Source organism: Silene latifolia, chromosome Y, assembly GCF_048544455.1.
Source record: "Silene latifolia isolate original U9 population chromosome Y, ASM4854445v1, whole genome shotgun sequence".
NCBI lineage: Eukaryota > Viridiplantae > Streptophyta > Magnoliopsida > Caryophyllales > Caryophyllaceae > Silene > Silene latifolia.
The window spans coordinates 51,328,486-51,345,345 of record NC_133538.1 but is presented as its reverse complement, the minus strand read 5'-3'; the positions used below and the strand labels follow the sequence as shown (position 1 = coordinate 51,345,345).

Sequence of the window (16,860 nt, the reverse complement as noted above, 5' to 3'; positions counted from 1 at the left end):
GTGATAAACTCAGGTCTAAAGACTGTATATTCACTATTAATTAGTGATAAGAAACTTTACTGACACTAAGCGAATTCTTAGTAAAGTTCTTAACGGGTTTGTCTAATACATATTCTCTAACATGTACCCATATGCCTGGTTTGATATCTCAATATCATTACTTAAGGAACTTAGTCATCAACCAGCTCATATACAAATCATTTTTAGGCATTCAAGTGTTTCTTTAATGCCCTGATTAGAGACTATAATAGAAAACATCATATAAGGGATCTAATAAAATGAATAAAATCAATATCAGTGTTGACTATTGTGGAACAAACATTCAATTAAACAATCAAATGAATAAAATCAAATAATAAATTTATTGAATAAATGAAGTAAATGTTACATATAACCAATTAAACATGTCAAATAAACTCCCACTAAAACAAAGATCTCATAATAGGACTAAAACCACTCGCTAATGCGTCTTAGACCAATGACAGCTCTATGACTCTCATGCTTAGACTGCGGGAGAGGCTTTGTTAAGGGATCTGCAACATTTGTATCAGTCGGTACTCTGCATATCTTAACAATACATCTATCAATAATCTTTCTGATAAGGTGATATCTTCTTTCTATGTGTTTGGATTTTTGATGTGACCTCGGTTCCTTAGCTTGTGCAATAGCACCATTATTATCACAATAAACATCTATGAGGCAAAGAATTCTAGGAATCACTCCAAGTTCACAAACAAATTTCCGAATCCAAACAGCTTCCTTTGTTGCTTCTGAAGCAGCAATATACTCAACCTTTGTTGTAGAATCAGCCACAGTATCCTGTTTGGAACTCTTCCAGCTAACAGCTCCACCATTTAGCAAGAATACATATCCAGATTGAGATCGCGAATCATCTCTATCAGTCTGAAAACTAGCATCGGTGTAACCACTTACAACGAGCTCTTCATCCCCACCGCATACCAAGAACATATCCTTAGTTCTCTTAAGATACTTTAGGATATTCTTGGCAGCTGTCCAGTGACTTTCATCGGGATTATTTTGGTATCTACTCGTCATACTCAATCCACAAGCTACATCAGAACAAGTGCATAATATGGCATACATGATAGAACCTATGGCGGAAGCATAGAGAATCTTACTCATGCGCTTTTGCTCATCAGGTGTCGAAGGACACTAAGTCTTGCTAACAGTAATGCCATGAGACATAGGCAAGAAACCTTTCTTGGAATCAATCATATTGAAACGTTGAATCATCTTATCTATGTAAGTGCTTTGACTCAGACCAATTAGTCTGTTAGGTCTATCTTTATAGATCCTAATACCGAAGATATAAGCTGCATCACTTATATCTTTCATTGAAAAACAACTTCCAAGCCAGTCTTTAACGGACTGTAGCATTGGAATGATATTTCCCATAAGGAGAATGTCATCGACATAAAGAACCAGAAATGCAACTGCACTCCCACTATTCTTCTTGTACACACATGGTTCTTCGTTTCTATAGAAACCAAACTCTTTGATTGCATGATTAAAACGAAGATTCCAACTCCGAGATGCTTGCTTCAATCCATAAATGGATCGTTGAAGCTTGCAAATCTTCCCAGCATGTGTTGTAAAACCTTCAAGTTGTGTCATGTACACATGCTCTTGCAGATTTCTATTAAGAAAAGCTGTTTTCACATCCATTTGACAAATTTCATAATCATGAAATGCAGCAACTGCTAGGAGATTTCGAATGGACTTAAGTGACAGGGCAATCGTATACCTATAAAAAATAACCAACTAAACTAACTATATAGCTAGGGAAGTCGGGTCGATCTCCACAGGGAGGCAACATATCTATAAAAGGTCCGTCTATTCGGTCACAATATGGGGGTTGTAAATTTGGTTCTCGAAACTAAAATGGCTTAAGGGAAAGAGAAATAAATAAGAGCAGTAAGGGCAGGAAACAAGAATAAGAATATCAATAAAGAGAGATCATGTCAGGATTTCGGTTCACTACGGTAGCCTAATGACTCAACTGCAAATAGTCTAAATAACTCATTGTGAGACGGATGTTGAAATGTCCTTCCGGTCCACTTTCTATCCTAGATTTCCACTAACTTAACTTCCGTCCTCGTCAGGGTAGTCTACTGTTCATAGCAGGTCTATTTAGTCCAATCTTCCGATCCATGATTAAATTTAACCAGATTAATAGGTAACTTAGAAGCGTGCACTCAACTAAGTCGGTAAATACAATTAAATTGCCATGGGTACATGATCTCACAAATAAGTCATCTAACATATTCGCTACATCGTCACAATTCAACCATAGATCCTCTAGTCCCAACATGAATTAAATTAGCTACTCATACTATCAATATTGTCAAGATTAATAATAATGAATGAACTAATAATAAACATATTGAAATTGTAATAAAATTGCATAAAAGAGATTAGGGCAGAAATTAAGAGAATTAAACAAGAAAATTAATGCAAGAAAATGAAAGATTAAGATTAAAAGAGAGTAAGAGATTACAATCGCGAGAAAGCAGCGTAATTAAGAGTGTTAAGTAGTGAAAGATAGATAAGAAGATCTAAATGACCTAATTATCTCACGCTTAAATAGAAAATAACTAAGTCCATAAACTAAAATAAGTAACACAAACTAATTAAGGCCCATGAAACCCTAATCCACTCGATCGAGCAGTTTGAAACAGCTTGATCGATGACTTCAGCAAGCAAACCACTCGATCGAGTAGAAATATCACTCGATCGAGTAACCTCGAATTCCAGCATTTCGATCGAGCACAGTAGATTACTCGATCGACCTCCTCAGCTTGTGAAACCACTCGATCGACTAAGAAAAGTCTTCGATCGATTGTTCTTCCTCCAAAACAGCTCCAAACTCGTTGCCGACTGCTTCGTAGACCATTCCTTCATGCATCCCATTGCAGTATCTCGCTCTGAAAATCCCGTCTCAAAATGCATGCAAAACAGGACGAAAATGGTACGGTTCTTCTACTTTCACATTCATTCCTACAAAATAGACAAGACGAACCAAAGTAGCCATTTCGGGGCATAATGTAATATAAATAGTACAAAAGTACTTCGAAATACGTACAAAAATAGGCTAAAAAGACTATACAAAATGCACGTATCAAATCTCCCCAAACCGAACCTTTACTCGTCCTCGAGTAAACTAAATGCAAACTAATGGAACGGAAATGATAACTCAGAGCTAGCTATAACTTGTCTACTCGAACCAATTTAATGCAATAAAAACAAAAGGTTACAGCTACAGCAGTCAATACACAAACGAGTTATGAGTTGTTCAGAAATAAAGCCGACCTATTGACCTTGCAAGACCAACAAAATCGGACTCTCACATGGTCACTCTTCTCTCATGAAGCAAAGGGTGAATTATTATGTAAAAGAGAGAAAGAGAAACAGTCACTCACCTAAACTGCGACCTACATAGCATGCATGCAACAAAAATGAAAGACGATTCGAGTACTAATGCACACATTCCAACCAACAATGTCTGTCACAGCCGAGGGCTTACAAATAGTATAGGAATAGTGAGGTTAAGGTGAGAAAAGGCAAAAAAATTTATGGAAATGTGTAGGTAAAAGCGCCAAGCTAGTTCCTAAACAGGACCATATAAGACCGTCTGAATCTCAACTGACTGAAAAATAAACACGAGTGCCCTTCATTTGGCACACAACTCACTATCCAATTACACTATCTCCTCAAAAATGTATGAATAAAATGGAGGAGTGAGACCGTCACAAGATAGAAATGACACATACGGTCTCAAAATTTCAACCAGCTCAAAAATTTTCAAACTTTTCTGGTTTCTTCATGTGAACGTGAACTTCATGTTTTTTTTTCATCATTTTTTTCTTTTCTTTTTTTCTATTCACGTGTTTTTTCTTTTCAATTTCTCTTTTTTTTTTCAATTTCTCTTTTTTTTTCTTTTTTTTTTCCATACTCCTTTCCTTCATCCTCCACCAACTCCAATAATATACACACAGGCCAAACTTGCAGACGGAAAAACATACCACAAAAGACATACTAAACTAGCTTGACTAGGCAGGCTCAGTTTTGGATGTAGCTAATGGGTCAAAGAGGCTAAATTTGGCTTAAGTGAAGCTAAATGGGTGAAAAATGTAAGAAAAGGGGAATTTGCAAGCACCTCCCTGCATGTGACACCAATCACAAACCCGAATGTATGCATTTGACCAGAAATAGAATGTCATAAAAATGCAAAAATGATGAACATGCTATGCAAGGAGTACAACTCTCAATTCCTATGCAAACTGGTCATGGATGTCACCAGTTATGAGGCTCTAAAACTCAGAAATTTTAAAGTAGGTTGCCCATTTATCAGGTCAAGTCTAAACAGTCAGCTATATTTGAACAAAAACTCGTAGATTATGCGTATGACAAAGGTAATAACCGTCAATGAAAGTGCAAAGCTCAAGTAAAATGACAAGTTAAAGTGCGGTATCATCACGGAAATCAACCGTTCCGACTCAACCTATATGCAAAAATAAACGTGAATATTTTATTGATTTTTTGAAATTTTCTAATTTTTTTTGGATTTTTGAATTTTTATGAAATAAATAAATACAATGCAAGCTGAAAATAGAAACGTGAATGCAAAACAAATGCAAATGCAGAATCTCTCCTCAAAATGCATGCAAAACAGGACGAAAATGGTACAGTTCTACTACTTTCACGTTCATTCCTACAAAATAGACAAGACGAACCAATGTAGCCATTTCGGGGCATAATGCAATATAAACAGTACAAAAGTACATGGAAATACGTGCAAAAATAGGCTAAAAAGACTATACAAAATGCACATATCATTAAGCATCGCTACTGGAGAATAGGTTTCGCCATAGTGAATACCATGAATTTGCTTGAAATCTTTAGCTACCAGTCGCGCCTTATATATATCCACATTTCCATCCATGATAATATTCTTCTTGAAGACCCATTTACACTCAATGGTTTTAACACCATCGGGTGGATCAACCAAAGTCCATACTTGGTTATGGTACATGGATTCCATTTCGGATTTCATGGCCTCAAGCCATTTTTCTGAGTCAGAACCCATCATTACTTCTTTATATGACCATTGTAACACCCCCATACTCCAAGTGCCTTACCAGGACCACTCAGGTATGGAGACATCACCATCTCGGTTGCCCGAGGTATGATAATCAAATAGACAAAATAGAAACAACATTTATATAAGTGCTTTAATGAAAAGTTACAATCCTCAAACCAATGAAAAGTACAATACATTATTCCAACTAATCGTTTCTCAAATGAAATGTAAGTAAAGACTAAACTACATGCGGAAGACTCTATCGTCACGTCGTGGCCATTCCCGACTATCCAGTACCATCTCTATACCGCTCAATATCTCGCTCACCATCCCCGAATGGATCACCGCAGTTTACAAAACAACACCGGGTCGTACTAATCACACAATCAATTAAACATAACCACAATAAGACAAATAGACAACTGAATCACACACACACACATCCAACCAACCGCCTCAATCACCGATCGTCCACTTTGGACCATTACGCCGATGGGGGACGCAGCCGTTCCCACCTAAGCCCCGCTCATCGTACGAGCGATAACCCTGCTCATTAATGTGCACATCCCTTCTGTGGCGGGTTCCACAGAAGGCGAAACTAGGGCGTGAGATCACTCCCGCAAGTGACCCCACTCAGCCGAGAACGCATCTCGAGAGCCATCAACGAACACAACCACAATCACAATCACAATTACAATCATCATATCAATCGACTAATTACAAAGACATCACCAATATCCCATTATGGGACTAATACCGAGTAGGAAATCCTACCTGGAAAGCACAACACGCAGACGGTATCTACAGCTGTCTCAAAACGGCTCCTCTACGAATTCTCCTCCTATCATACATAACACATAAAGACTACCATTCAATTCCTACTCATAAAATCCCCAATTGCTAAATTAGGGTTTCAACCACCTTATCAAAACATTATAAAACTTATGTTAAAAGCTTACCCTCGACGCAAGGAATCCAACTACACGAACTACGATGCAAACCGACCGTCCGAACTCCGGAATTGTCAAGAACGCGATTAGGAAGAAGGACTGATCGCTTTCTCTCTTAAACAGGTTTTATGTTTTGTAAAAAGTGTTTTAAAACAAAGACGAATATGTTTATATACCTTAATCGCGTGATTAACAAAACCCGAGAAAACTCCCCGATAAACCTGGGACACTCGATCGAGTACCCAAGGTACTCGATCGAGTACCCCTACTCGATCGAGTGCCCCACTACTCGATCGAGTGCCCAACAGTCGAAACTATTTTATTTCGCAACATACCCTTACTCGACAGAGTAAGGGCTACTCGATAGAGTACCCCCAAGACCATAAATACGGAGTATTACAGTCTTCCCTCCTTAAAAAGAACTTCGTCCCCGAAGTTCAAACCACAACAAAAACAAAGGTACTCCCTCAACATTCCCGACTCAACCATCAAACAAAAACATGATACAAACCCAAGACAAACATCCCGACACAACATATAAAAGGTGTATAAAACTCCTAAAAACTCTCGCGATCATCTCCTACCCCCTAAAAGAAACAAGGTTACGTCCCCGTAACCATACATACCTGATCAAAAAGGAAAGGGTAGCGCTCTTTCATGATATCCTCGGCTTCCCATGTAGCTTCCTCGGTCTCGTGGTTAGACCATAGGATCTTAAGCAAAACTATCTCCCCACTCCTAGTCTTTCTAACCTTTCGGTCTAGGATCTGCTTAGGTACCTCAAGATATGACAAGGACTCATCTAGCTCTAAACTCTCTGCCTCTAACACATGTGACGGGTCACTCACATACTTCGCAGTGCGATACATGAAACACATTATGCACTCTCTCTAACGCAGGGTAAAGCCGACGATAAGCAACCTCTCCAACTCGCTCTAAGATCTCATAAGGCCCTATAAACTTCGGACTTAACTTGCCTTTCTTCCCAAATCTCATAACTCCACGCATAGGGGACACTTTCAGAAGAACCTTGTCCCCAACTCGAAACTCGATGTCCCGACGATGTAGATCCGCATAACTCTTCTCCGTCGATCCCGGGTGCTCTCATCCGTTTCTCCGATCATCTTAATCTGTTCTACCATCTCATGCACCATCTCTGGTCCTAAAACCACTTTGCCTCAAAGACTATCGTCCCAACAGTTGGACTCCTACATCTCCTCCCATACAAAGCCTCAAACGGTGCCATACCAATGCTAGTGTGGTAACTGTTGTTGTAAGAGAACTCTATCAAGTCCAACCTCTGCTCCCAGCTACCACCAAAATCCATCACACAAGCTCTCAACATGTCCTCCAAAGTCTTGATTGTTCTCTCGTCCGCCCATCTGTCGCGCAGGATGGAATGCTTTGTACTCATCTTCAAAGTTGTTCCCAACGATTCCGCAACTCTTTCCAAAACCTCGATATAAACCTCGCATCTCTGTCAGACACTATGTCCTTAGGGACTCCATGTAACTTAAGCACGTTCTTTCGATAGGCCATAGCCAATTGTGCCTTAGTCCATGTATCTTTCATTGGAACAAAGTGAGCTGACTTGGTCAAGCGATCCACTATCACCCAAATCATGTTGTTACCTTGTTGACTCTTTGGCAAACCCACAATAAAGTCCATGGAAATGGATTCCCACTTCCACTCAGGCACCTCTAAAGACTGAATCTTACCCTGTGGTCTTCTCTGTTCCCCTTTAACTCTCTGGCATGTCAAACAACGGGACACAAACTCAGCTGTCTCTTTCTTCATCCCAGGCCACCAAAACGTTTTCTTCAAATCCTTGTAAAGCTTGTCTCCACTGGATGAATGAATATGGTGTGCAATGTGCTTCTGTCATGATTGTCTTTTTCAACTCCTCATCATTAGGAACACACCACCTACCATCGAACCTCAAACTACCATCTGTATGTATCGAAAACCGGGACACTGTCCCTCTCTCTACTCCCGCTCTCCACTCAACTATCTTAGGATCCAAAGCTCTGTTTTACCTCGAATGTCATCATAAAACTCCATATGTCTTTGTCATATCACCCATGGCATCTCCTCTCTGCATCCTATGAATCCCAAAGCTCGCTACCTCATCCCTCAACCTCATCAAAGATAGAGCTGTACACAAGGAATGTACACTCTTCCTACTCAAAGCATCAGCAACAACATTGGCCGTCCCTTCATGGTAGATGATTTCCATGTCGTAGTCGCCAATTAACTCCATCCACCTCCTCTGTCTCATGTTCAACTCCTTCTGCGTGAAGATGTACTTGAGACTCTTGTGATCCGAAAATACCTTAAAGATTGCTCCATACAGGTAATGCCTCCAAATCTTGAGAGCAAACACCACTGCACCCAACTCCAGATCATGAGTAGGGTAATTCTCCTCATAAGGCTTCAACTGCCTAGAAGCATAGGCAATCACTTTACCATTCTACATCAACACACATCCCAACCCATTCTTCGAGGCATCGGTATAAACCTCAAAATTCTCGCTTCTTTCAGGCAATGCTAAGACGGGAGAGCGTAGTCAAACGCTCCTTTAATGTCCTGGAACGCCGTCTCACAACTCTCATCCCAACGAAACCTGTTTTCTTTCCTCATCAACGCCGTCATCGGTCTAGCTATCTTGGAGAAATCTTTCACAAACCGTCTGTAGTATCCAGCTAAACCCAAGAAACTTCTAACCTCCGCGACATTCTTCGGTGCTTCCCACTTTGTCCTTTGCCTCAATCTTTAGGATCTCTGACTACCCCATCTTTAGATATCACATGCCCAGGAAAAGCCACTTTCTCTAACCAGAACTCACACTTGGACAACTTAGCATACAACTCATGCTCCCTCAATGTCTGCAACACGATCCTCAAATGCTCCTCATGCTCCTCCTTAGTCTTAGAATAGACTAAGATATCATCAATAAACACTACTACGAACTGATCCAAGAACGTCAAGATCCTATTCATCAAATCCATAAACAACTTTGCCGGCGCGGCGCATTAGACAACCCAAACGGCATCACCACATACTCATAATGGCCATACCTCGACGTGAAAAAGTTGTCTTCGGTATGTCCACATCTCTAATCTTCACCTGATGGTACCCCGATCTCAAATCGATCTTAGAAAAGACCGTTGCACCACTCAACTGATCAAACAGGTCATCTATCCTTGGCAAAGGGTACTTATTCTTTATCGTCACTCGGTTCAACTCTCTGTAATCTATGCATAACCTCAAAGTTCCATCTTTCTTCTTCACAAATAGAACTGGTGCTCCCCACGGCGATACACTTGGTCTAATGTATCCCTTCTCTATCGGATCATCCAATCGCTTCCTAAGCTCCTCCATCTCCTTAGGACCCATACGGTACGGTGCCTTAGAGATTGGCCCCGTCCCTGGCTTCAACTCAACGGTGAAATCTATCTCTCTCTTCGGTGGTAACCCCGGAATTTCATCAGGGAAAACGTCAGCAAACTCTCCCACCACTTTGGTATCTCATCAACCGTTGTCGGACTCTCTATCCGGTCATCTCTCACATGGCATAAGATCAAAGGACACCCCTTCCTCAGATAAGACTTCAAGGTGACAGCTGCAATCAACTTAACTTTGGGTCTGACTAGAAACCCCCGGTAAGACACACTAACACCCTTAGGACCTCTCAAGGACACTTTCTTTTGATGAAAGTCTATCTTAGCTTTATACTTTCCTAACCAATCCATCCCAACTATCATCTCAAAGCCGTTAAAAGGAAACTCTAGCAAGTCTACAGGGAAATCAACTTGCCCAACTATCAAGGATACATCTCTAAACAACCGCCCACAAGGTACTGACTCACCCGACGGTATGAAAACTTGCTCATTAACAGACTCATATACTCTCAAACCCAACTGTTTTACATGACTCGACGACACAAACGATCGAGAAGCCCCGAATCAAACAAAACAAACGTAGGAATACCATTAACAAGGAATGTACCGGTGATAACATGCTCATCTTCCTCTTTGCCTTCTTGTCCATCATGAATAGCTTGCCTTGGTCTTCCGCCCACCTCCTGGACAAGATTACTTGCGATGCGGTCGGCTTAGCACCGACCCTTGGTTGTTGTTGTTGTTCATCGGTGTCTTCGATAAGAATTACCGCCGTTGCGGTTGCCTCCCTCTGGTAGCTCGACTTCCCGGTTTGGCCATGATCCCGCCGGTCTGTTGCTCGCAAAGCTGTGCGAGGTCTCGAAAGATCCGGTGCACTCGTGCACTCATGTCTCTTGTGGCCTACGCCACCACACCCAAAGCAGGTCACCCCCAACTATTACTCGCACTCCCACGGCCTCGCCCAAAGGACGCTCCAAAGACTAAACCCGGATCCGAAGAAAACCCCTTAGGCGATTGTGGTTGCCTTTCTTGTAATTAGATTGGCCACCACCCTCGCTCTCCGACTTCCTCTTCTCACCACGGACCTCTCCGAGCCATCTCCACTAGTCTCTCGGCTCTCCCGGCCCTCTCATATGCTTCCTTCACATCGGTGAGGACTCCCACGGGTAACTTGTCCATAATCTTCGTGGTTAGTCCACTCTCAAACCTCAAAGCCAAATTCTCATCACTCAAACCCATGTCCTCAAAGATATCTAGATTTCTCATTGAACGCCTGTAGTACTCGGCCACAGACATCTCGTGAGTCATCTTAAACTTATCAAACTCCTCCCTCAACTTACTCCTCACATGTTCCTAAGCACAAACTCCTTCCTCACAAACCCTACGAAACTCCTCCCAAGGTATAGCAGGTAACCCTTGGTTGGTATACAACTCCTTAGCACTCACCTTCACCGAATCCCACCACTTGCCAGCTGCCTCCCTCAGATAAAATGCAGCCTGATCCACTCTCATCTCATCCGGACAATGGACTAAGTCTAGTATGTTTTCCATCTCCCTCAGCCAACTATCGAGAAGGTTAGGCTCCTCAACTCCCTTGTATTCTTTCGGGTTAAACCTCGCAATGTAGAGACTGATCTTAGAAGGATCAACCTCCCTCTCCTTACTCTTATCTTTTTCCTCATTCACTCTCTTCAAGGTCTCAGTAAGAGCATCCTGGTGCTCTAACATCTTGACGATGTCATCAGTGGTCATAAGCTCGGCTCTCGCATACAAGGCATTTCTCTTTGGCGGCATCTTGAAACTATACGTATATAAGAAAGGGTAAACATGAACATGCGTACTAAACTTCAAAACACGAGAACTCGCTGCCCAGAACCTACTCGATCGAGTATCCAAACCCACTCGATCGAGTAACGGGCTACTCGATCGAGTGCCCCTATGTACTCGATCGAGTACCCAAACTCCGAACCAAACGGATCTTCCGATCTCTAACCTACTCGATCGAGTATCTAGGCTACTCGATCGAGTGACCCCCTACTCGATCGAGTACCCTAGTTACTCGATCGAGTGCCCCAAAACGCGATTCTGGTCCAAAATCGTCAAAAACCTATCCGATCGAGTTAGTCTCACTCGATCAAGTATCACTAATACGTAAAAGCTACCCGCATATTACGTCACATACTAACATTGCTAATTTTATAAAAATCGCATGATATCATAATCAATATGCTACGCATCTATTCTACTTATCAAGAAATCAATCATCATGCTATAAAAGCCACATTGTAAACACCTCAACATGCTATCATCTCATTAACATGTTCCACGTATCATTTCCTTTCACATGCTCAACTTCCTATTTCAACACCAAACAATCAACACACTTCATCACTTTGTTGCACAAGTTAACAAGCACACATATATTCAACAAACACTCTCCCCCGTGACCGGTTCAAAGTTGTAGGGCGACCCCTTGCGACTTTAGGACGTCTCCCAAGCCCTTGCACTAGCTCCCACAACTTTTACCCCGGGTTCATTTTAATTGACTCTCTATGTTCATTAAGTTCATTGGTTACGGAGCTTCAGGATCGTCTCTCGATACCATTTGTAACACCCCATACTCCAAGTGCCTTACCAGGACCACTCGGGTATGAAGACATCACCATCTCGGTTGCCCGAGGTATGATAATCAAATAGACAAAATAGAAACAACATTTATTATAAGTGCTTTAATGAAAAGTTACAATCCTCAAACCAACTGAAAGTACAATACATTATTCCAACTAACTGTTCTCAAATGAAATGTAAGTAAAGACTAAACTACAGCGGAAGACTCTATCGTCACGTCGTGGCCATTCCCAGCTATCCAGTACCATCTCTATACCTGCTCAATATCTGCTCACCATCCCCGAATGGATCACCGCAGGTTTACAAAACAACACCGGGGTCAGTACTAATCACACAATCAATTAAACATAACCACAATAAGACAAATAGACAGCTGAACTGTCACACACACACACATCCAACCAACCGCCTCAATCACTGACTGTCCACTGGACCAGCCCTGCCAGTGGGGGACCGCAGCCGTTCCCACCTAAGCCCCGCTCATCGTACGAGCGATAACCCTGCTCATTAATGTGCACATCCCTTCTGTGGCGGGTTCCACAGAAGGCGAAACTAGGGCGTGAGATCACTCCCGCAAGTGACCCCACTCAGCCGAGAACGCATCTCGAGAGCCATCAACGAACACAACCACAATCACAATCACAATTACAATCATCATATCAATCAGCTAATTACAAAGACATCACCAATATCCCATTATGGGACTAATACGAGTAGGAAATCCTACCTGAAAGCACAACACGCAGACGGTATCTACAAATTTGTCTCAAAACGGCTCCTCTACGAATTCTCCTCCTATCATACATAACACATAAAGACTACCATTCAATTCCTACTCATAAAATCCCCAATTGCTAAATTAGGGTTTCAACCACCTTATCAAAACATTATAAAACTTATGTTAAAAGCTTACCCTCGACGCAAGGAATCCAACGACACGAACTACGATGCAAACCGACCGTCTGAACTCCGGGAATTGTCAAGAACGCGATTAGGAAGAAGGACTGACTGCTTTCTCTCTTAAACAGGTTTTAGGTTTTGTAAAAAGTGTTTTAAAACAAAGACGAATATGTTTATATACCTTAATCGCGTGATTAACAAAACCCGAGAAAACTCCCCCGATAAACCGGACACTCGATCGAGTACCCAAGGTACTCGATCGAGTACCCCCTACTCGATCGAGTGCCCTGACTACTCGATCGAGTGCCCAACAGTCAGAAACTATTTTATTCTGCAACATACCCTTACTCGACAGAGTAAGGGCTACTCGATAGAGTGCCCCCAAGACCATAAATACGGAGTATTACAACCATGGCTTATCATTCTCTGCCAAAAGTAGATCACGATACTCAGTCACTAAGAACCCATATCATATGGGATCCTTACCAAAATTAGATCTTTTTTATCTACGTAGGGCGGGTTCCACAGGAGTAGAAACTACAACTCTTTGTAAATCTAAACATTCTTCCTCCTCATTAGGTGGAGGAATTTCCTGTGTATCAATTCTACTCCCACTGGTTCCTTTGGAAAGAAATTATTTTTCCAAAAAGACACCATACAGAGCTACAAACACTTTGCCCTCAGATGGGTTGTAGAAATAGTACCCTTTCGTCTCCTTAGGATACCTTACAAAGAAGCATTTTTCGGATTTGGTGCCATGTTTTTCAGGAATTAACTTCCTTACAAAAGCCTCGCAACCCTAAATCTTTAGGAAATATATCTTAGGAACGTTTCCAGTCTATATCTCATATGGTGTCGTTTCTACCGACTTTGATGGACACTTATTAAGTGTGAACGCAGAAGTTTCAAGTCCATAACCCCAAAATAAACTAGCATGACTCATCATATACCAAAGCATGTCAAGTAAGGTTCGATTCTTCCTCTCAGAGACACCATTCCATAGTGGTGTTCCTGGTGGACTTATTTGTGAAACGATTCCACAACCTCTAAGATGATCACCAAACTCTTGGCTCAAGTATTCACCAGCACGATCAGATCATAAAGCCTTAATTGTCTTGCCAAGCAGATTCTTCAACTCATTCTGAAATTCTTTGAATTTTTCAAAGGATTCAGACGTGTGTTTCATCAAGTAAACATAACCATATCTACTGAAATCATCGGTAAATGTTATGAAATACTGAAATCCAGCTCTAGCAGTATGACTCATTGGACTATGAACATCAGAATGTATAAGGCCTAATAAATCAGTCGTCCTCTAACTGTAACCAGTAAAAGGCATTTTTGTCATTTTGCCATACAAACAAGACTCACCTATCTCAAATGATTCAAAATCAAATGAATCCAAAAGTCAATCTTTATGAAGCTTTTGTACGCGTTTCTCATTTATATGATCCAAACGATAGTGTCAAAGATAAGTACGATTAGAATCATTAGTTTTTAATTTTTTGGCATTAATGTTATAGACCTGTTTAGTTAAATTTAGAACATATAGTCCATCAACAATATGATCTTGACCATATAAAATACCATTACGCATAATAGAACAACATTTGTCTTTTATTCGAATATCAAAACCATTCATGTCCAAACACGAAATAGTAATATTATTCCTGCTAATGGCAGGTACATTATAAAAATTATCTAGTTCTAAAACTAAGCCAGAAGGCAAGGATAAATGAAATGTTCCTACAGCTAAAATAGCAACTCTTACTCCATTGCCCACACGTAGGTCCACTTCACCTTTCGCCAATGATCTACTCCTTTTTAGTTCCTTTACATTACAAAAAATGTGAGAACCACAACCGGTATCTAATACCCAAGAAGTAGAACAACGAGTACTAACATTACTTCTATAACATGAATACCTGAAGTGGAAGCAACACTTCCATTCTTCACATCTTCCAAGTACTTTTTGCAGTTCCTCTTCCAATGCCCCTTTTCATTACAATAATGACAGACATCTTCAGAAGGCTTACCCTTTACTGACTTGGGCTTAGATTTGAGTTTGGCAATATTTGCCTTACTTTTACCCTTACCCTTATCTTAACCTTACTTTTTAAAGCCCTTTCCCTTATGTATCATCAGAACATTAGAGGTAGGAGCTTTTTTAATGCTAGGCTCAGCTTTCTTAAGCATCCCATCTAATTCTTTCAGATATTTGTCCAAGTTATGCATATTATAATTCAAAATAAAATCATTATAACTTAGATTCAAGGATTGAAGCATAATATCGGTAGCCAACTGTTGATTTATTCCAGCATCAAGTCTTTCAAGGTTATCAAAATAACCTATCATTTTTATGACATGTGGACTAATAGGCTCATCTTTTCCCATCTTACAGTCAAAAATAGCCTTAACAGTATTGTACCTGTCAGTTCTAGCTTGTTCCTGAGACATAGCTTGCATGTTTTCAACAATATCATATGCCGACTCCACGTTCTCTTTCCACGCGTTCTTAACGGTGGTATGGGCATTACTATCTGGTTTCTTAGGCAATTCCTTCTCAAGGACATATACCTTTTTCTCCTATTTGAGAACAATTCTCAAACTACGATACCATTCCAAGAACTTTGAACCATTGAAATTTTCCTTCTCAAGGAGGGAACGGAGAGAGAATGAATTGGTGGTATGAGACATTATCTACAACAGTATAAATATGCAAGTGTAATTAACATGTTAAAATATGCAACAGATGAATCCTAAACAATTTTAAGACTATTAAAATTGTACATGTAACCCTCATACACATACAATATTGCAAGACCCTACATCCTCATAATTGAAGTGAGATTTGGCTCATCGCCAAAATAATAAAGATTAAGGTAAACATCTCTATGTTAATTGCATCTCATATACAACTCTCAGTTTATTAAATAATCATCATATGAATTTTAACTGCATGCCTCAAAGTTCAAAACTGTTTCGAAAAACATTGTTAACACAACCAACCTACATGTGTGAATAATTGTTATCCACCTGTTCAACTTACTTAACCAGAATGCTCTACTTTGGCACACCAATCACTTGATTATATAATTTTATTACAGTCATTAGGTTGGAAAGGCATAAAATTAATATTCAGATTGAGGGAGTAAACATATATGCCTATTATTAATGCATACTAATGAACATATACATATTATATGCATCTCATACATAAAAGAATCAACATTAGCATGTCTCAAATTAAACAAAGACATATCATTAACATAATCTCAAGATAGATTAATAAAACATTAAAATTTTCAATTTTTAAATCAAAAACTGCCCATAACTCAATCGAAACTTTCAAATTGGACCTTAAAAGCAGATTTTGCTTTGTAGTCCTGTTTAAAATGTCGTTTACATGCGAAAAACACTACGTTTTCATCAAATTCCGACACTCGGAACTAATGAACAATATTTACGAAACACTTTCAATGAATCGTGTTATCTAATTTAATCATATAAAATTAGTCGCAAATAAATATGAGTTTAAGGGTAACAACATATATCAAATATATATTAGGCATGAAGTTAAACTAATAAGATTACTGCCCTAATCAAATTAGGTAAGTATAAAATTAGATTAAGTTTTAGTTCTAACCGATTAATACTCTATAACGTTAATATTGACAGTGGCTTCCATCAAAGTAATTGGATAAACGTATCATACATGATTCCTCACTTGTTAAAATAAAACAAAAGATACAGGGAATTGTGATGGAAAAAGCCAATGTCCATTGCGGTAACTAGAATAAATGGATTAAGTCTATATTTAAGTTTGTAGCGAATTAGCGACACACGATAAAACTTTATGACAATATAAAATTAAAGCGTC

General features: G+C 40.0%; 1 protein-coding gene across 1 annotated transcript; it reads right to left on the bottom strand.

Moving 5' to 3' along the window:
* Positions 1–447: 447 nt before the first annotated feature.
* Positions 448–1,143, bottom strand: LOC141628021 (secreted RxLR effector protein 161-like). The gene has a single exon (XM_074441211.1). The coding sequence runs from the start codon at positions 1,141–1,143 to the stop codon at positions 448–450; it is 696 nt and encodes a 231-aa protein (XP_074297312.1).
* Between the last annotated feature and the right edge of the window lie 15,717 nt (positions 1,144–16,860).

Coding starts and splice junctions, on each gene's coding strand:
- LOC141628021 (XM_074441211.1), bottom strand. CDS start 1,143: ATGAGTAAGATTCTCTATGCTTCCGCCATAGGTTCTATCATGTATGCC.